Source organism: Aspergillus lucknowensis (genome assembly GCF_044049455.1).
Source record: "Aspergillus lucknowensis strain CBS 449.75 chromosome Unknown BJX67scaffold_1, whole genome shotgun sequence".
NCBI lineage: Eukaryota > Fungi > Ascomycota > Eurotiomycetes > Eurotiales > Aspergillaceae > Aspergillus > Aspergillus lucknowensis.
Genome location: NW_027263545.1, coordinates 519,190 through 546,216, shown reverse-complemented (window position 1 = coordinate 546,216; position 27,027 = coordinate 519,190). Strand labels below are relative to the sequence as shown.

General features: G+C 51.8%; 9 protein-coding genes across 9 annotated transcripts; 5 read left to right on the top strand and 4 right to left on the bottom strand.

Annotated features, from left to right (window-relative positions):
• The first annotated feature begins 1,870 nt into the window (after positions 1-1,870).
• On the top strand, positions 1,871-3,676 carry BJX67DRAFT_6516 (uncharacterized protein). Its single transcript, XM_071035288.1, has 2 exons — positions 1,871-2,514; positions 2,576-3,676. The coding sequence occupies exons 1-2, from the start codon at positions 2,128-2,130 to the stop codon at positions 3,509-3,511; spliced, it is 1,323 nt and encodes a 440-aa protein (XP_070891400.1). The 5' UTR covers positions 1,871-2,127; the 3' UTR covers positions 3,512-3,676.
• BJX67DRAFT_386824 (S-adenosylmethionine-dependent methyltransferase) lies at positions 3,677-5,090 on the bottom strand (the record flags this gene model as incomplete). Its single annotated transcript, XM_071034139.1, has 3 exons — positions 3,677-4,743; positions 4,809-4,970; positions 5,030-5,090. 3 exons carry the CDS (start codon positions 5,088-5,090, stop codon positions 3,983-3,985), a joined length of 984 nt encoding a protein of 327 aa, XP_070891399.1. The 3' UTR covers positions 3,677-3,982.
• Positions 5,091-6,312: 1,222 nt separating this feature from the next.
• Positions 6,313-8,649, top strand: faa4 (long-chain fatty acid-CoA ligase FAA1; the record flags this gene model as incomplete). Its single annotated transcript, XM_071031841.1, has 5 exons — positions 6,313-6,752; positions 6,813-6,838; positions 6,909-7,304; positions 7,359-8,503; positions 8,560-8,649. 5 exons carry the CDS (start codon positions 6,313-6,315, stop codon positions 8,647-8,649), a joined length of 2,097 nt encoding a protein of 698 aa, XP_070891398.1.
• A 2,738-nt stretch (positions 8,650-11,387) lies between these two features.
• On the top strand, positions 11,388-12,484 carry BJX67DRAFT_6343 (uncharacterized protein). Its single transcript, XM_071035274.1, has 2 exons — positions 11,388-11,577; positions 11,629-12,484. Exon 2 carries the CDS (start codon positions 11,757-11,759, stop codon positions 12,288-12,290), a length of 534 nt encoding a protein of 177 aa, XP_070891397.1. The 5' UTR covers positions 11,388-11,577; positions 11,629-11,756; the 3' UTR covers positions 12,291-12,484.
• Positions 12,485-12,537: 53 nt separating this feature from the next.
• On the bottom strand, positions 12,538-14,591 carry BJX67DRAFT_6416 (NDT80 / PhoG like DNA-binding family protein). Its single transcript, XM_071035283.1, has 2 exons — positions 14,471-14,591; positions 12,538-14,402 (listed from the first exon to the last, which is right to left on the bottom strand). The coding sequence occupies exons 1-2, from the start codon at positions 14,503-14,505 to the stop codon at positions 12,785-12,787; spliced, it is 1,653 nt and encodes a 550-aa protein (XP_070891396.1). The 5' UTR covers positions 14,506-14,591; the 3' UTR covers positions 12,538-12,784.
• Positions 14,592-15,283: 692 nt separating this feature from the next.
• BJX67DRAFT_339429 (uncharacterized protein) lies at positions 15,284-15,802 on the bottom strand. Its single transcript, XM_071027656.1, has one exon. The coding sequence runs from the start codon at positions 15,609-15,611 to the stop codon at positions 15,321-15,323; it is 291 nt and encodes a 96-aa protein (XP_070891395.1). The 5' UTR covers positions 15,612-15,802; the 3' UTR covers positions 15,284-15,320.
• Positions 15,803-19,434: 3,632 nt separating this feature from the next.
• Positions 19,435-19,712, top strand: BJX67DRAFT_376238 (uncharacterized protein; the record flags this gene model as incomplete). The annotated part of the gene is made up of 2 exons (XM_071031840.1): positions 19,435-19,559; positions 19,625-19,712. The coding sequence occupies 2 exons, from the start codon at positions 19,435-19,437 to the stop codon at positions 19,710-19,712; spliced, it is 213 nt and encodes a 70-aa protein (XP_070891394.1).
• Positions 19,713-22,332: 2,620 nt separating this feature from the next.
• On the bottom strand, positions 22,333-25,400 carry BJX67DRAFT_369084 (eukaryotic translation initiation factor 3 subunit G-domain-containing protein; the record flags this gene model as incomplete). The annotated part of the gene is made up of 5 exons (XM_071030714.1): positions 22,333-22,385; positions 22,475-22,646; positions 22,746-23,408; positions 23,947-24,908; positions 24,962-25,400. The coding sequence occupies 5 exons, from the start codon at positions 25,398-25,400 to the stop codon at positions 22,333-22,335; spliced, it is 2,289 nt and encodes a 762-aa protein (XP_070891393.1).
• A 980-nt stretch (positions 25,401-26,380) lies between these two features.
• On the top strand, positions 26,381-27,027 carry BJX67DRAFT_376235 (uncharacterized protein; the record flags this gene model as incomplete). Its single annotated transcript, XM_071031839.1, has 2 exons — positions 26,381-26,454; positions 26,529-27,027. The coding sequence occupies 2 exons, from the start codon at positions 26,381-26,383 to the stop codon at positions 27,025-27,027; spliced, it is 573 nt and encodes a 190-aa protein (XP_070891392.1).

Below are 27,027 nucleotides of genomic sequence, written 5' to 3'. Positions count from 1 at the left end.
AAGCATTTGAGAGCAGGCTTTGACAAGGGAACTTCCTTAGCCTCCACCAACAGAGACCCTTGTGATATCATGGTAATGGGGTCGTCAAGAAGGTGGTGTGGTCTAGATTATGATTGTTGCTGGAACATGAGACAGAGGTACTTCTGCTCTTATCGGCAACGTACAGGTGTGGCTTTTCTCCACTGGGAGACTTGCAGAGCCAGTGCAGAACAGGAGCAAATCACTGTAGTACACAACTGCAACGAGCCCAAACCCCAACCTTGGAAATCTTCAAGGCACTGTGATTGGGGAAGAATGAGGAGAGGGGCGTTTTTCTCCTCATCACATCATCGAGAAATGGCAACCGTTCTGGAGAGAGGATGATGATTTGAACGGCTCTGACTGGATTGACTGGACTGGCCGAGGAAATTCTAACTCTTCCTCGATTATGTTCGAGGACAGCCCTGTGACTGAGAATTAATTTGTTGATCATTTAATAAAATCTCGGGAAATCCACTGGTTGTTGACTGGATTTTTGTGGTATTCCCCACTTGGGACATTACACAATTTCCAGTAAATTTGTTCCTTGTCTGCCCTCCTTTTGATGGGATTCTTCAGGGGAAAGAGGTGATATTGAAGTCTTCAAACCCTTAAAGAGCAACGGCATGCACTCCACATCTGCATGGCTCCGTGGTCAAGTCTGAGAAGCAGGTCATTTGGAGAGTTTTCTCCTCCCTTGTCATTAAAAGTGTTACATATTGGTAGTAGATCATCGGCTCCCTATTGGTCGGTAGGAAACTAAAAATAAATAAAACACTGGCACAAATTTGTTGAGCCCAGGGCTGGTCAAAATTCTTTCTCTTTGCTGCCTCTCTATGGTTGGCTTGTTTGCTGCCGCCTCATTCTCGGAGTCTAACGAAGTACCGACCAAGGTACTTCCCAGGTACCATCTTTTTCCTGTGGCAAGACGGACAAAATTCAGAAGGATCGGGGTACATTGTTGAGATGACTGTGTTTGTCACTAGTGTGACACTGGTGGGTTCTCGAACCAGACGAGCCCCCTTTTGAAGCCTCTGAGAACCACACAATCAGTCCAGGATCAGGATTCGAGTGGAGAAGCAGTGCAGCTGAAAATCTAAAATCAAAAGCTGGAACTCTGGGGCTGTTGCTGGTGCTGGTTGTGCTGATGGTGAGATAGTCCTTCTGGAGAAGGAAGACTCAAGCTTGCTGTGTGCCACATCGAGAGAATGTTGAGTTCTTATTGACAATTATTACTACATCTGATACTACTGGGTCTCACTAGTGCCGTTCCAATTGACCAAGCGTCGGATTCTCTCCATTTTATTTCATGCGCTTGTTCGACCGCAAAATCCCACTGGTTTGAGTTGACGACTAGTCAGTTTAGCCCATACCTTCGTTCCCTCCGGCAGCCCAGCTCTTCCAATCGATCTCCATCGACTCTGGCTTTTCATTCTCTTGTCGCTGGATCTCTCAACTTCCTTGGCAAAGGGTCCTCTTCCCGTGGAACTTTTTTTTCCCTTTCCTTTGGCCGTCTCTGTCTTCGAGTTCTTGATCCATACATCTCTTCTGTCGAGTAATAAGTCCCTTGCCTCCCTGTTATCGACCACTCGCATCTCTCGATTGCTCTGCTGGTCACGGTCTGGTGGAGAGAAGACACAGGGAAATCTCCTCGTCTTCTCTGGAAAGCAAGAAACAAGAAAAACGGGCAAGGTGCAGCACGCTAGCAGTTTGTTTTGCGGAAGCTGCTGGAGTGACTTCCAGGTTACCTCTTCCTATCTTCAGGTAAGTACATCGAGGCCCATTTTTTCCCTGTCTTCTTTGGATATTCCCGTGTTCTCTGCTGCATATTCCCCTCTCATCGCTGTCTGTTCCCCTCCTCGTTCCCTCCTTCGGACAGCTCGTCTCTGCCATCTGTCATTTGACCTGGCAGAGACTCCTTTGACCCGACTCAATTCTCCTCCGCCCCCTGGATCCACTGCTTCTCTCCGACAAATACCAGCCTTCTCGAGTTCTCTACCTATATATATAGCTTGCTTGTCCCCAAAGGGGTCATCTTTCCCACATGCCGAGACAAGGACAGAAAAGCGTCCACCACTAACGCTCTGCAAAAACATAGTCTTCCTCAATATGACAGTTGCTGCAACCCCTGTGCCTCCTGTGCACGAACATGGAATGAATGGCAACACCGCTAGACACAACGTCAACATGAACTTACCACGCTTCCACCCCATTGCGATGAACCCTGGACAGTCAGTACCTCCGGAATCCATGGTGCATGGCCACCAGCACTTCCGTCACTTTCCCCATCCTCCGATACAAGAACCTGGCCAGCCAGGCCCTCCAGTGCCACCGAATACGCATACGCCTACTATAGATCACATTGAGGCTCGCTTGAGGCAGATTGAACATGAAGAAGCGGCTCGTATGGCGGCTCGCAGCCACCTGCTTGCTATCCGAAAGCGAGAGGACGAGGAATTCCGGAGGATGACTGAGAGCGCCGAGGCAGAAGAAGAGGTATGGTGGAAGCTGTTGCCTCTATAAATCTTGATTCTAACATGTACATGTGCAAATTCAGGAACTCCGTAGGCAACGGAAACGATTGAAGCGAGAATCAATGGGCCTCTACAGTTCGAACCTCGACTCTCCTCCTCTACGTCCTACGCCACCTCGCCGTTTATCAGAGACCAACGCAGCCACGACACTTGCGTACTTCAAGCAACAGACACCTCCAGAACCTCGTACGGCTGTACCTCCCCCACCACCACCACAAGCACAGATACAACCTCCTCATCCTCCTCCGCAACAGATGCACAACGATGCTACTGGCACCGGCTCTGTTCGACGAAAACAGAAGTACACGATCAAGAATGTAGAAGCTTGGGGAGAACGTCATGGACGACCGGCAGCGCATGACCCCTCTGGAAGGGCTCTTTGGAAGCGTCCCTCAGATAGCAGCTTGGTCTACCTCACATGCCCCGTCTCTGGGTGTGGAAAGGCCGATTTCGTGACCCTCCATGGCTTCATGTGTCATCTTACAAAGAAGCACAAGGACCGCAGCCTAGGTAGTCAGTCTAGAGCTCTTGAAGTATGCGGAGTCGTATACGACCCCAGTAAACCCCTTCCACCGGTTCCCAATGCCCACCGCGCATCAACAGAGGAGAGTCGCCTGGAATCTGTACCTGATCCCGAGGGCTACCCGCAGGAAATGGAATACTCTTCGGCCTCTGACAATGAAAGCGGAGAGCATTCACTCCCAGTCAAGACCGAGTCCAGCGATAGAGCATTACCCCCACCAGCTCTCCTCACACCAGCAGAGGAATACCCGCCAACACAGAAGAGCAACGGCTCTACGAAACAAACCATTTCCTCCATCATCGATCACGATCCCTCACCGGAGCGGGCTGCCTCCCCTCTCCCTACCCTTTACAGCCCCGCCTCAGGACTGGAACCTACGGCCAAGCACGAACCGGAGAAAAAGCCGACTGAAAACAAGACAACGGAAGCGAAATAGGCAGAATAATCAAGGTTCATACGAAAGGACCGAATACATACGTGGACGGCCGCTGGGCAAATGCATTATCCTTTGTTTCAAACGACTTGCGCCTGAAGCTTGCATTGTCTGAGAATCCGCGTGTTGTGCTCAAAGTTCAGCTTCTCCGTCAATACCTTTTGTTCAGGTATATCAGGTGGAACTCTACTTCACATTTAATATATAATGTTGGACATAAGGCTATCCATTTGCCATTGTATAGCCACTAGATGTGGGAAATGTATCCAGAGCCAAACATATTCTTATCCAACTTAATGGATTCTATAATCTTGATTATTAGTGTAACGCCTTCATGGTATCGTTAATCTCCTACCAGTAGACATCATGCCTCCCGATTTCGAGTGTAGCCTGTTCACAGGCCTTGAGGTTGGGCCATATACACACCGATAACATCCCACGAAAACCCCCAAACCCCCGGGCAAAGAGCAAAACCTACCCCCTCAAAACAAGCATATGAACCAAATACCCACTCCCACCCCCCAACTTCCCCCCCAAAGCGTCCGCACCAACTCTCCAAACCCGAAACCACCGCATCGTCTCCCGCAGCCACGCCTCAAAGACATCCGGCGACCGCTGCTGCTGCGCGATAATGCACACCGTCGGCCGCGCACCCGGTCTTAGGTTGCATATCTCAGCGCAGGTACGCACGAAGGGGGCGATTAGTGATTCGTTGTAGATGCAGTCGCAGGAGAGGAGGACGTCGAAGCCTTTATCGGAGCCGGCTGGTTCTTCGTCGTCTTCCCCCCGCTCCTGGGTGGCGGTGCTGGTGGTGGTTGGGATTTGTTGGCGGAGTGTGGCCGGGTTATCGAGTTCCCAGTCTAGAGAGGTGAATGTGATATTCGGGTGTGGGTGGCCGTTCGTTTGTTCGGTTGGGGTTGACTTGGATGACCTGGACTTCTGTTGCTGCTGCTGCTGCTGTTGCTGTTTCCGGCCTTTCGATTTAGATGGTGCTTGTTGTCTCTGAGACTGGGGCGGATTGCTATCCAGATTTTGACGGAAGAGGCGATGGACGTATTCCTGGTCTGTGGCGAGGTAGTGACCTATTCGATGGGAGAGGGCGAGAGCTGTTAGGCCTGAGATTCCGCAGCCTAGTTCGACGACTGTGGATGACGGGGTGAGAATGGAGTTTGTCCAGAGGGAGTTGGATGTGTTGGAGATCCATTCTGCGAAGAGTGGGGTGATTTTCCAGAGCACTGCCCGATAATCTTCAATATTTATCTTACAGATGTTATGAGGCTGAGTGGAGGAAGGCTATTACCTGCACCCGTTGTTCCTCCGGCTCTGGATGACGAGAGGAGAGTAGGAGATTGATGGATTGCATAGTCTTGGTTGTGGATTGTGATGTCGAGTGTTGCGGCCTTTGAGTCGACGAAGCCAAGATTCGAGGAGGGGATGTCCTGGGAGAAGAGAAGGAAGGATTCTAGAGTCTACTATCAACTTGGGTCTACAACTGGAGTTCCTACTTTTCAAGTGACATACCCTCGTCGGCATCTTCAACTTCTTGGCCAATTGATGAGAGAAAGTTGGAGAGACCTTCCATCTAGCGACAGCTCTGAACACCAAGCTTTGTTAAGGTCGGATGATCTAGTGTTTTGGGTATAAGAGCTGCAACGTGGGAACTATATATCTTGAGGTCAATGATGAGGCTTTTCATCGAGTTTTGCCGAAGATATCTGTGATTGGCTGGGAGATGTGGAGCGTATTAGTAATGCAAACTCGAGAGCTGTTTGGTCACATGAGACGCATCACTGCAGCAGGAGCGCAACAGCTGCAGAGGAATGAATGTTTCGCAACGTGGAATTGAGGCGTCTGTCCGAGATGCGTCATCTTCTCCAGGCTGTTCAGCTGCTCATGCCTTCGAAGTATGAGTTGGCGACGATCGTGCGTCCATGAGACCAAAAGATGAGGGTCTAACTACCTCCGGATGAGGCTAGTCTCGCGCGGCTCAGGACGGCGTTGGGGCCGAAGTCCCAACAAGAGGCTCTCCTGCAAATGAGATGGAATCTGGGGGAGACTGACCTCCAAAAGTTGCGTTCCCCGGACTCCTCCGAGGAATCACAGAATAATCAGAAGCTCGAACCGAAGTTGTTCCTGAGCTGAGCCGCGGCAACTAAGGAGTTGAAAGTCTAATGGTTTGGGGTGTTTCTGGGCGGCTGGCCGTCCGCCGTGCATTAGCAATGCAGCCGTCATGACTGAGGAAGGAGACTTTTATTGAGGAGAGAGAGCCCCTGGCAAGGCAAAGGAGATGTAGATAACCGTGCTCTTGAAACGGGACCCTGGTCGCCCTCTTTCAAACCAAAGTTGCCTCGAAGAAAGCGGAAGCTCAGGCCGCTTGCCAAACCTGCCCAGCCACCAAAGTTTGAATTGGCACAGTGACTTCATCCTCTGGAACAGCAACCCAGAGCGAGCAGTCCAGATTGCTCGCGCTTGCAGAGCTTTGTTTGGTCTTGTTCCTAGCGAGCTCCTTACTCGTCCTCTCCCCTCCCACGGCTCCCAAGACCCCCTTTTAACACCACCTGCCCCCGCATTTCCCGACCCCATTTCCGTCATTTCCAAGGCTTCCTTCCCCAATCTTTGCTTCCCGACCTTCGTCGGTCTTCTCACTCCTTCACCTTGGATGTGGTGATAGCTTGGAGCTTCTATCTGTATGCTGGAGCTTCCCGATTCCTTTTCCGAACAACTTCTAACCGTCCCTCGTGAGCTGCCTAGATTCCTCTCCCTCTCCCTTCCCTCTGTAGCCGCTTCGCGAATACTCCGCCACAATGTCGAAGAAAGAAGGTGTTATCCACCCACGCATGACCAAGAAACCTCCATTTACCGTCGAGGTTCCTGGCGTTGAACCCGTCCCCGGAGAGACAATCCCCCGTCGCCATCCCGCGGCCAAGGATGGCCTCCTTCAGCGACCTGCCGACGACCTGACAACAACCTACGATGCCTTTCGCCGCTCTGCACGCATCTTCGGCAATGCTAAGGCAGTCGGTAGCCGTCGTCTGATCAAAACGCACGTCGAGACCAAAAAGATCAAGAAACTTGTCGACGGCGTCGAGCAGGAAGTTGACAAGCAGTGGACGTACTTTGAGAAGAGCCCTTATTCCTATAAGAGCTTTATCGAGTATGAGAAGCTGGCGCTGGAGATTGGTAGTGGCTTGCGGAAGCTCGGATTGGGCAAGGGCGATAGGCTTCATCTCTATGGAGCAACTGGGTATGTGTGACGCCGGCGTTAAAACCGGACGGACAAGGTGCTAACGTTCATGATTTGCAGCGCAAACTGGCTGGCTATGTCACACGGTTCGTACCCCGATTTCTGTTGCAATCGTCAACATAGAATATCAAGCTGATATAATCAAATCTTGAACAGGAGCTGCCTCCCAGTCCATGACGATCGTTACTGCGTATGATACTCTCGGCGAGGACGGATTGGCGCATTCTCTACAACAGACGGAGAGTGCCGCTATTTTCTTGGACCCTTCCCTCATCAAATCCCTCACCAATGTACTGGGCCAGGCGAAATCTATCAAACATATCATCTACAACTCCGACGAAGAGGTCAAGCAGGAGGATCTGGACCGGCTGAAAGAGGAGTACGGGCAGTTCAACGTTGTGAGCTTCGAGGATCTGCGAAAGCAGGGTGAAGAAAGCCCCTCGGACCCGGTTCCTCCTGCCCCGGAAGATGTGTGCTGCATCATGTACACGTCTGGCTCGACAGGTGCACCTAAGGGGGTCCCGCTTACCCATGCGAATGTTGTCGCTGCAAGTATGTCGTTACCAATATTCTAGTCTCGAAGCCCCAAAGCTAATATGTGAACAGTGGCGGGAATCAATGTCATCGTTGGCCCGTATATCAGCCCGTCGGATGCCTTGCTCACATACCTCCCCCAGGCACATATCCTCGAATACATCTTTGAGAACCTATGCCTCTTCTGGGGCGGTACTATGGGCTACGGAAACCCTCGCACGCTTTCAGATGCATCAATGCGTAACTGTAAGGGTGACATCCGCGAGTTCAAGCCCACCATTCTTGTCGGTGTTCCTGCGGTTTGGGAGTCGGTGAAAAAGGGTGTGCTTAACAACCTCAACAAGAACAGCGCTCTAGTGAAGAGCCTGTTCTGGGGCGCTATGTCTGCGAAGAATTTCTTAATGTCTACAGGCTTCCCAGGTGCCGGAATGGGCGCTTGGTTCCTTGATAACGTGATCTTCCGCAAGCTCAAGGAGGCGACCGGTGGTCGGCTCCGCATTATTATGAATGGGGGCGGTCCTGTCTCCACAGAGACTCAGAAGTTCTTGTCTATGGCCATCGCCCCAATGATTGGCGGCTACGGGTTGACAGAGACGGCCGCCATGGGCGCCCTCAACGACCCTGGAGCATGGAACCCCAATGTTCTCGGCGAGCCTCCGGCCTGTATTGAAGTCAAGCTTGTCGACTTCCCCGATGCTGGATATTTCACGAAGAACAACCCGCCACAGGGAGAGATCTGGATCCGTGGAGGTAGTGTCACAACGCACTACTTCAAAAACGAGGAGGAGACAAAGAACGCTTACGCCCCGGACGGCTGGTTTATGACCGGTGATATCGGCGAATTTGACAAGAATGGCCATCTCCGGATCATCGATCGCAAGAAGAACCTCGTCAAGACCCTCAACGGCGAATACATTGCCCTCGAGAAGCTCGAGTCTGTGTACCGCTCCTCACCTGTCGTCGGTAACATCTGTGTCTACGCTGCCCAGGACCAGGACAAGCCGGTCGCCATCATCGTTCCCGTCGAACTCGCGCTGAAGAAGATCGCCAGTGACAACGGTATCGAAGGTGACTCCGTCGAGACCCTCGTGCATAACAGTAAACTGCAGGCTCTCGTCCTCAAGCAGCTCCAGACTGCCGGGAGATCCAGCGGTCTTAAGGGCATTGAGATCATCAACGGAGTCGTCCTCTCCGACGAGGAGTGGACTCCTCAAAACGTTCGTACCTCCAAACCCCCCACCTCAACTTAGCAACCACTAACTCATAAAAACAGGGCTACATGACTGCTGCCCAAAAGCTCCAACGCAAGAAGATCATCAATAAGTTCCAGAAGGAGATCGACGCTGCTTACGGGAAGAGTTGATTAAGATAAGCCCCCTTGGCCATGTCTTTCTTCTCTCCCTGTACTTCAGCCAACGAATATACCATGTCGTCCCCTTTAGCAACCTAGGTACCCGCATCATAATATTCACCAAGAACGACACAGCCCACGATGTTGATTTGAAATGATGTAGTACCCACGAATGACCCTTCTCCCCCCTCATAAACCTGATATACCTTTTATCTCTTTGACTGTTTCTGTTTTACTACGCTTCCGCTATCCCTTGTATCTGATGTCACGTTGCCTTCGCCTATGCCTCTGTTTATTATCCAGATTATCCATGTCGTCCAATATAGTTATATAGGGTTATATCATAGTACGTTTTATGTATGCCTTGACTCTCGGCGTTCTCCTCTTCGACCTCACCTTGATTGGATTCCTCGGTAGTTTAGCGTCGACCGGGTTCGCTCCAGGAAGTTCCAGTAGGCAAGTCAGAGGATATGTCGAGGCTGTATCGTATAACTTTGTCAATATTTAAATCAGGTTGTCCTGCTCGTCAGCACCATACAACGAGTCTGAGATTCATCATCACTGGTGTAGGAAGCTTAGAAATGACTACCCAAAGGGCCGTTTTAACTGCCTTTATTACTGCATATAATCTCGTAGGACATGCCATCTAAGTCTCAGCAGCCCTGCTGTCGTACAACAAGACATGAAAGCATCTTCGTTGTATACAAGGCCAAAACAGGAAAGCGGAGTGGACTGGCACTAAAAAAGAGGGAAGGAGCGCCGGCCGCGTCGCTCCTTCCAGCTCGGTTGGATAACAGGAAGACGCAACAGAGGAAAGAGCGATCCGACTGGAACCTCCTTCCTTCCGTGGTTGAGTTACAGGTGGATCTATTTGCAGAATTTGTGTTGGGCAACCATAACGGCCTGCGAGAACTGCGATTGGGAAGGGACACAGCACAAGGCGATGTCGCTCTGGAGGTGTGTATACAATCTCACCGGACCCCCTCCCTCCCCGTGTCAGGACCTATATTAGTACAGTCACCAAATAGCTGACTGACATGGTTCCCTCTAGCTCGTACAAATCTCTCTCGCCCAAAACGCGCGCCTTGTTCGGAGTTGGCGTCATGGCGTGGGCATCTATCGGCCTTTGGACATCGTCGCGGGTTGAACAGGCGATGGGGATGGTGCCAACGGCAGCTGAGCAGGCGGAATTGGATCGGAAGATGGCGATTTCGATCTCGAGAGTGGATAAGGTTCGGGATTGAATCGGGGTTTGGACTAGGGGATGCTACTGTGGTGACAATGCTTGATACTTTCCGAGGGAGATGGAAGGGTGGGATGGTTATAGTGGGGGCGAAGAATAGAGGGAGAAGACACGCTAAGACATTGCACCGTTCTCGCCCTTTTCCGTGCCACCCGGATTGGATCCAAGAGGTTGTGCGCGGAACTTGTCTGTTTCTAAGGTTGTCCTGCTACTGGCTTCAGAATCAGTGGGAAGAGGGTGGCTTGGAGCTACGAAACAGGATGTATTTGCGAAACCACCGTCTCGGATGCCAAAAGGCCGAGATTATCGTCCTTTGTTTGGATGCCGCGGACGGCGTGCCGCGTGTTGTGCCTGGCTCGTCGGAGGATTGTTTTCGCAACACAGCATCCGGTCATAGCCGTTCGTGAAACAGGAGACCGGCGCATGGCTGGTCTGACAGAAATGGGGCCTGGCGGAAGGTTCATGAAGGTTTAGCGATCGATCTCGTAGCTTTTTGTTAGAACCTTATCAGACGAGGCTGTCTTGCCCAAATCCAAGAAACAAGAAACACCATAGCGGGTTTCGAAGTTCAATCGGGCCAGATGGCAATTGGCCTCCTTCCTGGACTCTGCGCAGCCTGTAGTGAAAGGACAGACCGTCCGTAAATCCAGCAGACTTTCGTCCGGCCCTTCGGCAGCCGCAACTCAGACGGTCCAGATCCTCGTTCCGGAATCCGAGCGTCAGCGATCGGGATTGACGGCTTGACAGGTGTACTAGTGCGCATATTCTGGAGGCTGAAGCTTGCTCTGAATCGTCTTGGAAAGAGGCGCGTGGAGCCTGGGAGGTCTCGGAAGGACAGCGGGAGAGTCTGTCAGTGGTCGACCTCAGTGAGAACTGGACATCGGCGCGGAACGAAGGCTCGGCGATTCATTACTTCCAAGACATGGCCGCTGCTGTCAACAAGTTTTTCTCTCGGTGTACCGGGACGGGCAGAGACTGGATGCAACGGTTACACGACAGGCCGACGAGGTCTGGGGCGGCCCTTTCCAACGGCAGCAGGCGCGTGTTGCTGTTGGCTGGGCTCGACAATCAACCTTCTTTGACAGCTGGTGGCATGCACGATGCGCGCCTGGTTTATTCACTCGGGTCCTTGACACCCCCTTGTACAACGTGCAGCCTGGGCGACTTTCGGGGCGGCATCGTTGCGTGAGGAGTATCTCCACACCTGGCTGAACGCCCGCTTGCCGCGGAATGGGCAACCAACCTGTTGGGCTTCAGCAGCTGCAAAGGTCATGAATGAACTGTTCAACGCGCGAAGTATCATTGACTGGCTGGTGGCATGGTGGAGATCTGCTGATCCACAGACGAGCGACAGACGATTGAATTTGCGCACGCGCGCTCTCGAGCCGCTCAGAACTCGGCGCTCGGCTCTTGAGCGGAATTGTACGTAAACTCCGCCCGACGGGGATCGAGCCCTGAGCGAGAGGCGCGGAGGAGGCGTCTATGAGGCGCGAGATGGTCGGGGAAGAACAAAGGCGAAGGGTAACGGTGGGGCGACTATTCGAAGCGGCGGAGAAGTGTACTCATCGGTAACGTTTGTACCGACGAGAACATTGGACGACAGATCTTTCTTCCCAGGTCCAACTCGACAGGTCTCATTCGAGGGGGAGCGAGTCGATATTTCGGGGCTTGTCGACGGAACGTGCCGAAGAAACTCGGTGATCATCCATTGAGGAACAGACCAGTGAACGAGTGCTGACTGTCAGCAGGGAGGATGGGCGCCCATAGGCCGAAGCGACGAACTGGGCGCTGGGCTATTCTCACTAAAAAATTAGAATCAATCGAGGAGGCAGTCTAATGTACGCTGGTCGATCCTCAAGCACAGGATTGGCGGTGGATGCAGATCCGCCACGTTAGGCAGGATGCCTCAAAGAAACGTCACGAGAGGAGCCGAGATGCAGAAACAAGGAAGAAGAGATGGAAGAAGAGAAAAAGCAATGTGGGGCTCCGGAGGGAAACAGGTGGTTTCAGCAAGCGAGAAGGAGCGGACGAGGGTGAACAAGCTCAGAAAGAGGCACTACGACTGAAAAGGGGCTCGTTTAGGACGAGGCTTGGAGGATCCTCATTCTTGACGTCTGCGCTCCGTTTCATTGTGCGTTTTGGCGTCTTTGTCTGTTGGAGGCAGAGCCCGACTCCCTGGCACTGGCGCAAGAAGATCAATGACAAAGATCCCAGAGGTACAAAGAAAAGGGTAATTTCAACAACGACGGAGTTCATTCCATGTGAGATCATTTGCGATCAGACCAGGGTTGACAATCATGACTATCCACACTGTTCTGCGCAATTCACTGTTCATTATTGCTTCCATGATTGCACCGAGAGCGCCATCCACAAAATGCGGAGCTGCCGTATTTCCAAGCCTCAAAAATAGAAAAGAAATCAAGCCCATTATAATCATGATGCCCAGCAGTCGTTGACTTGCAGCCTTGTTATCCATTGTCGCCGTATTAACCCATGCAGCCCTGCATCAAAATAGGGGAAAAATTAGGCCGTGAGAAGGAAATAAGGAGAAATAAATTCAGAATCACAAAATAAGAACCAACTGTGAAGAAGAAGAAAAAAAAATACCCTGGTGTCAGTTAGAAAAGCCACTGGGTTAAGGGGGTTAATGGTCGGAATGGTTGTGTTTGGAGGGGTCAGGCTGGGTGGGTGTCTGTCTATTTGTCAGAAGGAGAAAGACGGTGAAGATGATGACAAGCACAATGGGCAAAGAAAAAGAAAAAAGCAGGACACAGAAATTCGAATGACAGTCTGAATTTTCATCCACTCAGCGCCTGGCTGCAGAGGCAAGACAGCGAAGAGAGGTAAGGAGTGGCACGCATGTAATGAGGAGAATAAGCGAGAAAAGAACGAAAAAGGTGGCCGTCAAATGCAGAGGCTGTTAGAGTTAGGAAGCCGACAATACGGGCTGCTTGCACCCCCAGAGCGTGCAGAGTATATCGTGTCATAGGTTCCAGGACTGGAATGATGGTAGCCATGTGGAGGGGCTCGCGGAGGGTGTTTGAGGAAATGGGGTTCCCCTGGGTCGCCCGAAATAATGGACGCAAGAGGGTCAAATGCATCGGAAAAGCTGGTACCAGAATTCTCGCTGGGCCTCGAAACAGGAACGGGTTCGAATTCGAAAGGCGGGTGGTGGTTGCGAGAGTGACTATCCTTGCGGCCATCCACCATTCCGTAGCCCGAATCCTGGAAGGAATCAATGCTGGAGGTTACTTTTATCGAGTCCATTGGATCTAAGGAATCACTCATCATACCGATGTCAAACGTTGAGGACGAGGAAGATGATATATGCGGACTTGCGCTGAGTGGAGAGTGGTCCGCAGCCGCCATTTGATGGTAGTCTGATCTGGGGTAACCGTGGCCGCCGCGCTGGGACGAGTCGTAAAGTGCAAGCTGGTGAGGCCTTGAAGCGTGCCCGAGACTGGGCGGCAAGACAGTCCCTCCGCTGCCATCCCCCGCACCACCGCTGCCCCCATCTGGACCCATGCTCGTCGAACTATCGCGACGACCATCTTTGTAATGTCCGGGCGAGCGGCCTCGAACTACCATTGGATGCGACAGTTTCCGGGCGATTTTAATTGACTCACTACCCCCCAGTGAACCGGTGATTTCAGCATAGAGGTCAACAACGAGGTTGTAATACTGTTGCTGGGCTCGACGTTTCCCATTATTTGCAGTTGCTTTCTGGAATTGAATGCGCTCGAATGTATGTTGCGTAGGTGGTTGGGACTGTTGTGGAGCGCCACCATATGAAGCATTGTACTCCACCGACATACCAGCCGACTGAGACATCAACGGGAAGCCGTGCTGACCACTGGTGGGGTTTGAACCGAGGCTGGGAACCATTCCTGTTGTTGGGCAGGGCTGCAGTACAACTCTCCCTGGCGGTCTCTCCGACTGTTTATCCCGCTTTGGTGTATGTTGCACGAGCTCTCGAGCTTCATTATGCTGTCCGTTCACGATTGCTGAAATCGACATGGAGAACTGATGGATCTGTTCAGTCCTTTTGTCGTATTTAAGGTAGAATGGACCATGAACCGATGGGTGAAATGAGAAAGAACAAGATATCGAGAAATAGTTTCGCCGATAGCAGGTCCATTTATCGTCGACTTGGAAAAATCCTTTATGGATTTTGGCCCCGATTTCTGGCCTGACTGGTTGGTTACCGCAAATAACAGAGTGTATGTTAGCGGTGTCATGAAACGGAGGCGCATCAACCATAGGCGGAGGAACGCGCTGAGCGTGATCAAGGTACATGGCCCCAGCCTGGGGAAACATGAGACTGGGGGTGCGATCCATGGAACATTCAAGAGCACGAGGGGTAGCTGAATAGGGACTAGGCCGTGAAAGATCGCTAATGCTGCTCAGAGACGGAAATGGGGCCCTGGGGATGGTGTATGCTCCCGGATAGGTGTCGTTCCTTCCCAACAAAGATGAATTACCTGGCGATGCCACTGTGGACGATATTCCTGTCGGTGGTTGACTAAGGGAAGGCGCAAACCCGTTAATGGCTCCGGTATGACACTCAGTTGGGAATAGGAGTCGGCTTACAGTGGGGGAACACGGGGAGGCCTGAAATCCGACATTCTATCGTAAGTTAAGCCCGGGGGTTGCGAGAAGAGAGACCCTGACGCTTGAGAAAAACTGTCTGTGAAAGAAATCAATATGTATAGTGAGATTACGTTAGCGAGAAGGCACAACGCTTGGAAAATGAGACCATGCGTGGGAGGGACGAACCGGAGCAGGAATCGGAAGGGCTCATAAGCAACGTGGGAGAAGTGCCATATCTAAGAGCATCCGCGTCAGAAAATCCAGTGCGCCGAGAGATTTTCCGCATAGCCATTTTGGAGTGATCTCAACCGACACATGACGAGGGTGCAGCATGAGCGAAAAGCGCCAAAGCAAGGTCGCATATACGATCGTGCGTGCATACTGAGAATTCAGCGCTATCGGCGCGAGGTAAATTTGGTTGAAAGCTTGCGATCCAGGTGTAGAGGGCATGAACAAGTGAAGGGGAGAGAAGAACGAGGAGCAGAGCAGTTCTCCAGACCCTTCGAATGTGGAAGAGATGCTTGTGACTAGTGGCTGCAATCTTGCGAGGTGGAGAACTCGGGCAGTCCAAATTAGAAGACAACTTACGGTAAATCCTGCATCGCAGATTGTGTGTTGTATCTCAAGCCGTTGGTGGACGATGCGAGGGGGTTGCCGACAGCACCACTTCGTCGATGGCTATCCTCGTCATCCATAGAAAAGCCCGTCGGTCCGGAATAATGTCGCGCGGTTCCAGAGTAGTCACCGTCGGTGGTGATCGGACAATCCAGAGGGAATGAACTGTGCAGGAGTGTTGCTGGTTGAAGAAATGGTGTCAGGCCAAGTCAAAGGAAATATAACGTCAAACAGATCAGAAAAAGAAAAGTAAGAAACAGTAATACAGGAAAAACAAATACCATGAAATCAATAATCGAAAAGGAGAAAAAAAGAAAAATAACGTGAGGCTATCGCTCCTTCGCTGGCCGAAACCGAAATGGGGTTCCATCCATGTCTGGCGGGGACGATACATACATGCATGAGGAAAATCTCGATATTCAACCAGACAGCGAAGTGAAGGATTCAAGAAAACAGAGATATAGCGTAACTGGAGCGCAAGTTGATGGGATGCCAGAGGGTAGGAAACATGTAGATCGCATGTCATCAGCCTTGCTGCTTGAGTTGCAGGACCGAATGGCTGCGGAAATACTCAAATGACCCGAGTAGAAAGCATGAGGTAGCAGTAATGGAGGAAATGCGAAAGCAAAAAAAAACGAACGGTTGCTTACGATGATTCATTTGGGGCGACCGCGGAGCCAACTGGCTTTTATTTCGATCTCTGGCCCAGTTAAGAACAACCAAACCTGGCGAGAGGCTTAAGATGCGGGAATTAAAAGGCTAGAGAAGCTCAATCCCTGACGGCGCCAAATGATATGAATGTGAGGAAATGATGCTGCGTTGATTCCTAGAGCTGACTCCTTATTGGCCTTGTGCACACTTGCGGCTCAGAGGCGTCTTGTAGGTTGTATACCCAACACCCCAGACCCAGATGCGTTGTTTCGAGGTTCCGTCGTAACCCAAGTGGGCAGTTGGTGAAGGTCAGTTGGTAATTGTGTATCTTGCAGACTTTGAAGGGCAATCGAAAGGCAACTGGAAAGCAGACAGACTACCCTGGGCACAATCACCTTAGACATGTTAGAACGCGATCTCACCAAGAACACGGCCGAAGCCAAATGAAAGGAAAAGAAGTAGGGATGGTGGGAGTGATTGGGGGAACTCGGGAGGGACCACGCAGACGGAACAAAGCAAAAGAAGAAAACATGGCGATTCCAGCAACTCAGCTGCCGCTCTCGGAGTTATTGTGTTTCATTTCGATAGGACCCTGACGGTATAATTTGCGCTCCAGAGGGATAGAGGGTTGATCGATGTTTGGAGTGAGCCTCGTACCCCTCCTGCCATCCATTTTGGGGAGTGCAGATATTGAAAATTGTATCATCCCAAGGGAGGAATACAGACTTAGTAGCAATCGGAAACTTGATGGAGTGAGGAGTCTGCAGGAATCCATTGGGTTGTGGAATGGAAGACGCAGGCTTCAATCGGGAAACGAAAGAGTCAGACGACGTGCAAATTGAAATGACTTACAGGATAGTGAGAGAATGCGTGAGCAGTGATGAGCAGTCTCTTGTGTTGATCGCTGCAGAACCTGATTTGCAAGCTACCACTCGCAGACGTTTATGAGATGTCCGGGGTTTGACTAGTTGCGCGTCAAGGAGTGGTGAGTGGCCTTCGGACCATCCAACAGGCACTGACGGCTCTTTGGGAACTGGGATCGGAGCTTGAATGTTTAGGCGCTTGGAGAAACAGAGGCTCGACAGGGCGGGTCTGGGTGGACGGACAGTTGGACTGAGATCGTCCTTGGGCGAGTTGAGGGGTTCTATGAGAGTGACAGTGGCGGGGAGCAAGACTGAGGGATCAGGGCGATAGATATTGTGTCCAGAGACCTGGCGAAATCGTGTTAATTCATCCTACAACCCACAGATTTCCACTCACTTGGCTGCTTCACCTGGCCCCCTTAACACCGCCCAATGAAGAACCCTGACAAACATGCGGCAGAAGATGTGCTCTGCAGAAATCGAGGAGCTTTGATTCACCAAATTAAACTGGAGAGTGAATACCACTCCACCACGAGTTTGCGTTGAGTTTGGACCAGGTCAGGGCCGTTGGAATTCGGGAGAGGGAAGATGGGGCCTTTGTAAAATCCTTTTTCTTTTTCCCTGGAGGCCTTCTTAGTGTTCACCCAACCCTACAAGATCCACAGCACTCTGGATGTTTCCCCTATCAAGGATGTCCTTCTTGTGCGCTTCCGTTCTTTTGCCAACCTCCTGCGCAAGTCTCCCTCTGGATATCTTTCAAGGGTTGTCTGCTTTAAAGGAAGATCAAGAACAAGTGATCAAGTGGAAAATCCTGCTGCATCACGTAGATTGATGCTTAAACATCTTGGACCCTGTCAGAAATGCTGGAGAGGCACAGCATTGGTCAAAGCCCATGCTACATCTTCTGGCCTAATTTGGAGCTGCAGATGTCCGAACAGCCCTGAGTGGAGTGAACTCTAATGTTGACATCGCCGGGGAAGTGCTAGGCTGGGTAGATCGTCTTTGCTGCACTCTGCCGTTTGCCGCAGCTCAGGCGAGGATACCTGACGTGACCGCTGGTTCTCTATACAGCATGAATTAAGACTGGTGCTAGAGAAGATTAGCGGCGGCGATCGTCACCCTAGTCGCCTGACAGAGGCTGTGGGCACTCATGAGCTTGGGCGATTGCAGGCAACCAATAGCTGGCTTGTCTGTGCGGCGAACGGCCTTTGAAATTTGTTGAGCGCTAGACAGGGGGGTGTGGACCGATCAATGAAAAGAAGAGATTCGTTCTTTGGACGTTCCGGGTTGGGCCCTTGGAGATCTGCGTCCAAAGGGCCCAATCCATTCTTTCTTTTTGATTCTCTGATGTCTTGGGAATTCGGGGCACGAGCAGCAGCCGTGCTTGCATGATGGGAGATCGGGTGATCGACGAGTTCGATTCGTCGATAAATAAAAGTTCCGTTTCAGTGGTGACTTTTCCCTCACCGACAGAGAGAAAGGATGGACCGTCCATTGCGCAATGCAGTCCGGCCGCAGTACTGAGAGCTGCTGCTATTTTGAGGACGACCGAATCTCAATGAGCAAAATAAGAATGGCTCGAGAACAATGGTCATTTTTCATATATTGGCGCCTTCCAGGGGCGCACCGGATGTGGGGATTTGTCTTCCGGAAGGACGCAGGCTGGAGCACTCAGCAGACTTTCCAGAATAATTTGCTCGCCCTCTCGGTGAGGCACCCCAAAGCTGTCCACAGAATCATATCGTGTTCGATTTTGTCTCTGGCCACCACCTTGCTACCAAATTGAATTCACCCCTTCCCTTGTCTGTCGCGGTTTTCTTGTTGGAAGTGTTGGAAGATGGAGGGGGGTTCTTATGTGGCTGAGACGATCACCCAGACTTGCGGGAAGCTAGTTGGTCAAGATGTGATATGCACATTCTTGGAAAAGCGGAAGCCGGATCCAACGATTGGCGGATGGGTCAGGATCCAGTCAACTCGGAGTTGCAAAAGTGGAAACCGGAACAGAAGATGACACCCCTTGTGAGTGGAGGGCAATGTCGTGCAGGGTGTTTCCACGGGCTGCAGTGCGAATCCATTTGGAAACTTGAACAAGGGGGGCGGGGAGGCAGGATAGGTTGCATTCTGGTTCCGGCGTGAAAGAGGAAGACTTTACATCATTCGGGATATGGTCTTCAAGATTCTGGCTCTGGCTCTGGTAAGAGCTACATAGGGTGCGGACAGAACGAAGAGTCGAAAGGAGTGTTTGATGAAGAGAGAGGACGCCGACCTTGGAAGGTCTTGAGGGGTGCCCAGGTGCAGGTGCTCTGGAGCTGTGTTGCTGCCCCAGGCCCCCAATAACACGCTAGTCCACATTTGGTCTAGAATAGAAATCACGGCACGTGCCGCGGTGTCACTTGAAGGGTAAGCGCAGCCCTACTCCTCCAGGCTTCAGGGCTCGTGTCTGTCCTCGCATTTGGACTTGGAATGATTCAGGCAGAGAAGGCGACGTGAAGAGAGAACGATGATCTCTACGCAGCCCTCAGGGATAGCACAGTACCTGCTTCTCCTCGATCCTTGCACATAATTACTGCGGTAGGCCGCCCCTCTTTCTCAAACCTTCTGGCGATCGATTGCCTGGCAGCTCCACAAAGTACCAATCCTCGCTGGGTGGGTGGTTTCATTGCGACCAGTTCTTGCATTAGCTATTTTTGCTTTTAAGTTTTGCAATGTTTCAGTTAATTTTATTTCCTCTCCACCTTTTCTCCATGGTCTTGCCATCCATGAGGCTTAGAATTATGCCTCTCGAGACCTGTGCCCAGCTCAACTTCTTGTCCCGAGGCCGAACCAAACATCACAATGGTCATTATTTGTGCTAGGCAACAGTACTTCGAGGTAAGAGGTGCTACGTTAAGAGCCCCGGTCTTCTACCGCGCAGTGCTGTTCCCAGCTTACACGTTCAACGTGTACCTGTGGTCCCTACGGTTGGATAACGGGGCCACTATAGGCAGAAAATGGCGTTGGAGAATCCTTACTGACAATGTATAAGGCTGCAGCTCGCCGTTGATATCGTCCTTGCTATCAAGGAACGCCCGAGAGTCCGTGAGGTGGTTCTCTGTGGGCTCCAGCTTCCCTGAGTCCAGAACGTTCGACCGTTATTTCCAGGATCCCTTGAGCTCTCCACAGTTAGGTCAGTTAGATCCTTTGGGAGGAACTCTACTTCTGATACTACGTTACCCCCAATTGCGATCTTCCTAGACGGACGTTTACCGCGAGTAGACCATCACAGGAAATTGCTTGTATCCGCCTTGTGGGCCATTTCATTTCTGGGTGGAGATTTTCGGCCTTGATAGCCGCGTACTCAAGATCATCTGTCCCAGGCAAAGTTGCGGTAAGACTGCTCTGAAAGGGACGAGCGGCTTAGCAGTTTCGAAAGGAGTATGAAGGCTGGGTTGTCGCATGCATAGAGTTTTCGCTATCCACTACGGACCGTGGACATGCCATCCGGCCGACACCGAAAACTTGAGGCGATGTGATGATTTGGACAGGTGTAAACTTCGCTTCCACTCGCAGGTATTGGTTCCCAGAGCTCCCTGTAGTTGCTTTCGTCGCAAGTGTCCGCAATCGGCCCCATGTGCCCAGCCAGCCTGTGCAGTGACCGTGGGCACCACATGAGTAGCCGGGATTTGATAGCCCCTCGTGGTTATGCCCGTTGACAGGTGCCAACCAGAACTGTACTCCGGTTTGGGATGGTTGTACGACTCGAACAGTGGCCAATTGCTGCTCGATAGCATTTGCTGTCCTCGGCTTCTCTCCCTCCATCGACTTGGGGACAGGAGGGCTCTCGAAACTCCCTAGAAGGCCTACACAGACTTAACTCATCATCAAAGAATGTGCTCTAAACAGCACGGTTGCAGTAAAAATTTCCGCTTCGGATAACTGGGATGCTCAAAGTTGGGCAACTTGGTCCAAAGAGAGTTACGACTTAAGGGTCGACACTGGGCTCAGCAGAGCGAGGTGGTGCCATAGACGAAAGGAATAAGGCAATATTGCTGGGAGAGCCTTATGGTTTAGGTTCTTTTAGGTCTGAGAGTCTCTTCGATGTCAGTTGAGCCACCCCCCTCTCGTCGTCCCGTGGACTGCCGCTTACATTGACTGTTTTACGACTTACCAGAGACGCAGAAACCTTTTCGTCCCCCCTCACTGGCCGATACACCGACCTCTCGAGTGAAGCCAAACCTTGTTCTCCAGCGCGTCGGGCCCTATCAGCCGGAAGAGTCATTGAAGTGACACGGGAGAGAGACCGGGGCAGTTTGACGCGCAACCACCCCAAAGGCCGAGCCTTCTCAGCTTTCCGTTTCAGATCCCGACAAATCGGCCGTCAATCATGACATCATGGCGCTCTCAAGATTATCGTCGTGGTCCATTGTTCTCCATGGGAAACGGGGCATCGATGCGATGTAACCGGAGATACTAGGTGCCGACGGCGCCTCCAGACCTTCGTCACTGGATTTCCCTCCTCATTACTGGCTGTCAGATTCTCGAAGAAGGAGGGAAGGCAGAGTCAACGGAGCTAATCTAATATCCATTCACGGCATTAGAGCCAGCTGCTTTCGTGTTACCTTCGAATGAAACTACAATGCTACCTTATGCGATTTCCGGATGCCTCAGTGGATGAGAGATTTTTCTTGCTGTCGAGAGGCCAGGTGGAGGCCGGGATTTGCATACAGTCTGGGCTGGTGGCAACTGTCAGCTGTGGGAGAAATGGAGTGGATGTAGTGGACGGCGTGGGGGATGACCTGTCCTCTGCTGCTCATGTGCTCTCCCAATGGCGGAGTGAGGAAGAGAGGACGTGGACTGGCTGGGTGAGAGAGCCGCCTGCTTCTCTCACGCAAGATGTGATTTGGCTGTGGACGAAAAGTGGGCGGCCAGAGGCAGGCACTCTCTGTCTGCATACAGTAACAGGTCTCCCTTGCGTGGTCCATTGCCCTTGGCCGAAACAGAGAAAGTGCACATGCAGCAGCAGCTATTTGTATTAGGACTGGTGCTCACCAGAGCAGCATACCCGATCTCGTCATCTTGGGAGTTGTTTTGACGGCTGTGCGCCTTGGACATGCTAGATACTGGTCAGCTTTCGGAGACTTAGCCGAGGAGATATAGGTACCTGTGCATTGATGACCACTCTTGCTAACCTAGATTCTTGTAGGAGCGGGATTCATCCGGGGGAAGTGAAGCCCCAGCGGCCGATACGTATTTGTCGAGCAAGTGAGAATTTGGGCTTTTAGTGTATCTACTGTTTTCAGGATGAGCACACCCGAGGCTGATACTCGGCGACGGCTGCGTCTTACGGGCGAACTTGACTTACCACTAGCTACGGGCTCACGAGCTGTACAAATCGACGATCTGTCTCTTGAAAAGAGGGCAGAAGACAGACGGATCATTAGCATATGATAGGTAGGTACGTTCGCAAACCCTGCTCTCATATATTTCCCTTATACACCTTTCGTTTCGTGTGCAGCAGACCTGCAATAGCAACGTGGATTCCCCTTGAATATGTGGAACGTTGGAGACGCTTGATGAATTCGTTATTACTGAGCGAGTCATGACACTTTGACACTTTTGATTAAGAAAGAAACTTGTGAGCTAGAATATCTTCAGTCAAGCCGAAGCTCAAAAGCCGCCTAGACAGACCGATAACCCCCCGAACGGTGTCGTAGAAGAAACCCAAAGCTGATATACGGAAAGAAAAAAAGGAGTCTAAGTAGCCCTCTTTGCAAATTCCACGCGAAGAATAAGGTGGCGATAACCAACTAAAGAACGAGTCAGTCTGTAATTCTATATCCCGGAGGTGCACACCAACGGAGAAAAAGGGGAGGGGAAAGGAGGGGGGAGGACATACATCCGTCCATTTTGTCACAGGCACGTGCAGCATCGCTCCGATCCGCGAAGCTGATGAAAGCGAAACCCTTGGCTCTCTGGGTCTCTCTGTCCCTGGCGAGGAAAACTCTGGTGACACGACCGAAACGCTCGAACAGATCCCGGAGCTCCTGCTCCTCTGCTAACTCGGAAACCTGCTCACCGTCAGTCCTCGCTTCTCTTCCTCCGAACACACTATGGAGAAGCAACGGGAGCCAGGGGCAAACAGGGACGAGGAAAGAGGAAAGACAAACATTCGTAACCCTCAGAGTCGCCAAATCATCCTTCTCGTACTTGCCCGCCATCCTCTCACCACCGCCCGCAGCGCCCTTCCGCAGATGAGGCGGCACATAGCTGCCACCGCCAGCACCAAGCCCACCGGCAGCCTCCTCCCCAGCGGCACCCTCACCCTCACCACCAGCAGACGGCTCATCCACAGGCGCCATGGTGTCCTTGAACGGACACCTAGCCGTAAAGTGCTCCCCACTACAAATCCGACACTTCACCTTCTTGTCCTTTAGCTGATCCTTAATACTGCCCTTCTCCCCACCATTCTTCTCCGCCTCCGCCGCCTGCGCCTTCCAGTTCACACTCGGCCGGAAAACAATATTCTCGCCGACGGAGGTCGTGTCGAAGCTGGGCCCCGCCGCGTGGCCCTTCTCCAGCCCGAACTTCGCCCACGTCCGCCGCTCCGCAACCTGTGGGTTGACGTGCTCGCGCACGACGGTCGTCTTGATCCGCCGCGTGACTTTGACTTTTTTGCCGTCGTCGTTGAACCGGTACGAGGTTACGGTTTTCGTCCCGTCTTTGTTGGTCGTTACTTGTTGGGCGGGGAGCGCGGAGGGCTCGTCGAATTCTTCGTCGTCTGCCCAGTCGGCGCGGCTGTTTTTTTTTTTGAGTTCTTCGTTAGCATCGGGCTGTACTGGAGAGTATTCATAAAATAGATACGTTGATACTCACTTCCCTAGTCGAGACATTTTGTTGTTGTGATTTTAGAATCAGGTTGAAGATTCTGGATTTCAAGAATCGGAATCGGTTGTGGATTTCTTCGCACGGGATTGTGGCGCTGTGGCGGTGCGATACAGTCACGTGACTGTTACGGGATCTGAATAAAGTATATCGGGTCGGGCTATTCGCCTCTCACCGTGGAAGAGTAGATGCTGCATATTAGGTTTATCATGGGCATGGTAATTTTAGTGTTCCAAGGCTGTTTTGGAAGCCGGGCCATATCAGACTTATGGCACTTATTGGGCCCAGAGTATAGAAAGTCGATAAGAATTAAGGTTCCTATATACTCTGTGCCGGTTGATTACCAAAGTAGGCTGGCTACCTTCCGAAAACCTTGATCTCAATCGGCCTCAAACAAAGATATGAGACTGCCGAAAACGCAAACGCCAGCTCAAACCCAACATCGCCACCACTAGCGTCGTGTGCAATGGGCCCAACGAACCACACCTGACTCATCCCCGTAACCATCCCAGCAACTCCGAAACCGAATGCCAGGGCGGCGGCCATACCGACAGGTAACTTCTCCGGCTTATCATAGTTCTCCACCCGGTACGCCGAGAACCCGCGCTTGAAGATGAAATGGTCTGTCAGAGAGATGCCCGAGTATATGGCCAACCAATACGCTGTGAAATTCATAAAGTTCTCCAGGACGGTTTCAAAATGCTCGTACCCCGGTATTGCTATGGCGACGGAGACGCATGAACCCAAGAACGTCCACATAAACCGGGGCACGCGCTGAGCGTAGCGACTGAGAACTTGAACTGTAAGCGCCACGGAGTAGATATTCGGGCAGTTGTTTGCAACGATTGAGAGGGCTAGAATGACGAGGCAAAATTTGCCAAAGCCGCCGAGGGGTTCGAGAACGGCACCGATGAGTCCTCCGTTTCCGGCTGCTTCATAACCGGCTTGGTACTTGTTGTTGCCGCCGTCCATTGTAGTCGCCGTCATCAGGGCGACGCCCAGCATTTCGACGAAAAGAAGCGGGAAGATGAGCCCGAACCAGGTGGAGAAGAATATTCTGAGGCGGCTGCGGTTGGCGGGCTGGTAGACGGTGTAATCGGCTGCGTAGCTTGTCCAGCCTGTTGCGAAGCCGTACACAGCTGATCCGAACGAGAGGACACCGGCCATTTCGGAGGTTCCTGCTTCCATGGGTATGTTCTGGAAGTCTCCGGAGTGTGCGAAGGTGCCAAGGACTATGAGAAAAACGAGGAAGGTAGGGATCCAGCTCCAGTACTCGTACAGATGGACGACTTTGTATCCCGCGAGTGTGATAAGGAGGGTGCAGAATGCTATTATCAAGATGGCGGCCCAGCCAGGTACATTGTGATTCACTGCGTGAATCATCTGCCCGCCGACGATGGCATTTGCGGCTGACCAACCAATACAAGCCAGGGTACTGAGGATAGCAACTGAAGTCAAAACATGAGCATTTGTTTAAACTCAAAAGCAGGATGGAACCTACGGAATTTCGTAACCCACCAACCGAACCAGAATCTGGAAAATACTATCTGGCGCAGACCGAACGGGCCAAAACAAGAGAAGAAGCAGACGGTCATGATGCCGAGTAGGTTGAAGAAGAGGACCGTCAGAATGGCGTCCACGAAGCCGAGACCAAAGACCGGGTGCGCCAGGGCGCCGATGGCAAATGTACTGACAACCATGTTGGCTGCCAGCCACATACTGCCTATATTGAAGTACGAGGTATCTGTCTGTTCCGCAGCTGGCACGCGTTCGATGCCACGCTGCTCGATTTTGAGCTTTCCGGCCAGCCGCTGCAGCCTTGCGTAGAGAGAATCGCCATATGCGAAGCTCTCGCCGGGTACAGCGCCATCGCTGCTGTTATCCGTGATCGCCTGCGCAACAGGAGGACTCTTCTCCAGGTCAAAGTCGAGCCCGGCCATTGTGATCACTGTCGAGAATTGTGTGGTTAAGAGTGAGCTGAGGATGGATCATGAAGATGCGGGTAAGACTGGAGCAAGGGATGGAACTCTTTTCCGGCCACGGGGGTTCACATGTTTTCGTCTCTGGGATGGGGCAGAGTCTGAATAAGTAGGAGAATCTGGGGAGATTAATTCTTTCCACAGACACGCAGAATTATTTCGTCTTGTCATTCGGCCCACTTGGAGGTCCAGAGCCCGCGATAAGTGCAGTCCTTGCGGTGCACTCTGGCTGTCATGACCTCAGGCTCGCGTGCGTTCCCCTGGGCCCGAAACGCGCGATCGTTCAAGCGCGGCGAGCTTGTCTGAGCCAGCAAGCCAATCGCCAGTCCTCTCAGTGGGCGGCCTGGTGGAGCTGGGAGAAAGCTGGCTGATAAGAATGCTGTTGGTGATAGGCAGCGATAAGGAAACACGAGGCCACTTCTTCTTGTCAAGCGGATTATTGATCGCTGCCTTTCTCCAACTCGGTCAGTTCCGTTGGAGACCTCGTGGCGTCGCTCTTGGCTTTTGCAGTCCTCAGTCTATCAACCCAGCGTCTCCCTTTGAATGAAAGATTTGCGGGTTTGAAAACGCTTGCATCGATGCGGCTCTCTCCGATATCTTTTCGAACGCCGGAGTCGAGAGCAGGATCTGATATGATTGTCGGGTTCCCGGGGCTGAATGAGGAAGATCTGGATGGAAAAAGGGCATAAATGATGGAATGTTTATCACGAAGGCAAGCCTCTTTGTATGAAAAGGGTACTGCTCTGAAATGGAAGTGAGAGAGTATGGGTTTAACACACGGTCAACTACCATGTCCTCCGCCCCTTCCTCGGGCATTGATGGACAATCGCCCTTCTTCGACTCCTACCTTCGTCATGGATGCTTGAAGGCGTGTTTCCTTGTGCATTCTAACGACACTCTTTTCACCCCGAGAATGTCATTCCTGACGGTATACCATCAAGATGTTTCGATTTCAGAGCGATATCATTACTGATTATCTGAGACTGTGGGCCCTCGACCGTCTCGTAAGAGAAAGGTATGGGTATTCGGGGACCTTGTTTGGGCCCGTACAACGACTTAACGCCAAGTGGAAACGTCTCTATGCTCCAGGAGCCTCTGTCAAGCTGGGTGCCAGAGTAGCAACACCGGAAACTGTGAAGACCGAAAATGCCGCGGAAATTGGTGGGAATATGGGATACGGCTCGCGCAGGACAATGGGGATATCAGCACGACTATCCCCGATCCTCCGAAACTCGTCGATGGCATCAATCCAGATTTTCCGAGCTGGAGAAACCTGATGGAGCAGAAATTCACCGACAATGCCGACCACTTTGATAACGCAACAATACGTCTTGGATACCTCGTTGGCTGTACGTCCGGCGAAGCCCAGGACCAACTGGTGGCCCGTATGCAAAGCAAGGCTCTGGAACAAATCACCGATGTTGGCGAGGCTCTCGATTATTTGGGATTTCTGTGTCTTGATCCAGAGCTCGACGGGATCGACCCTGGCAATATTCGTCTTCCTCACCCGGAACGACATGAATTTTGGAAACACTTCAGGGATTTTGTGTTTAGAGCAGTGCAGGCTGAACTTCCACCAACTGAGTAG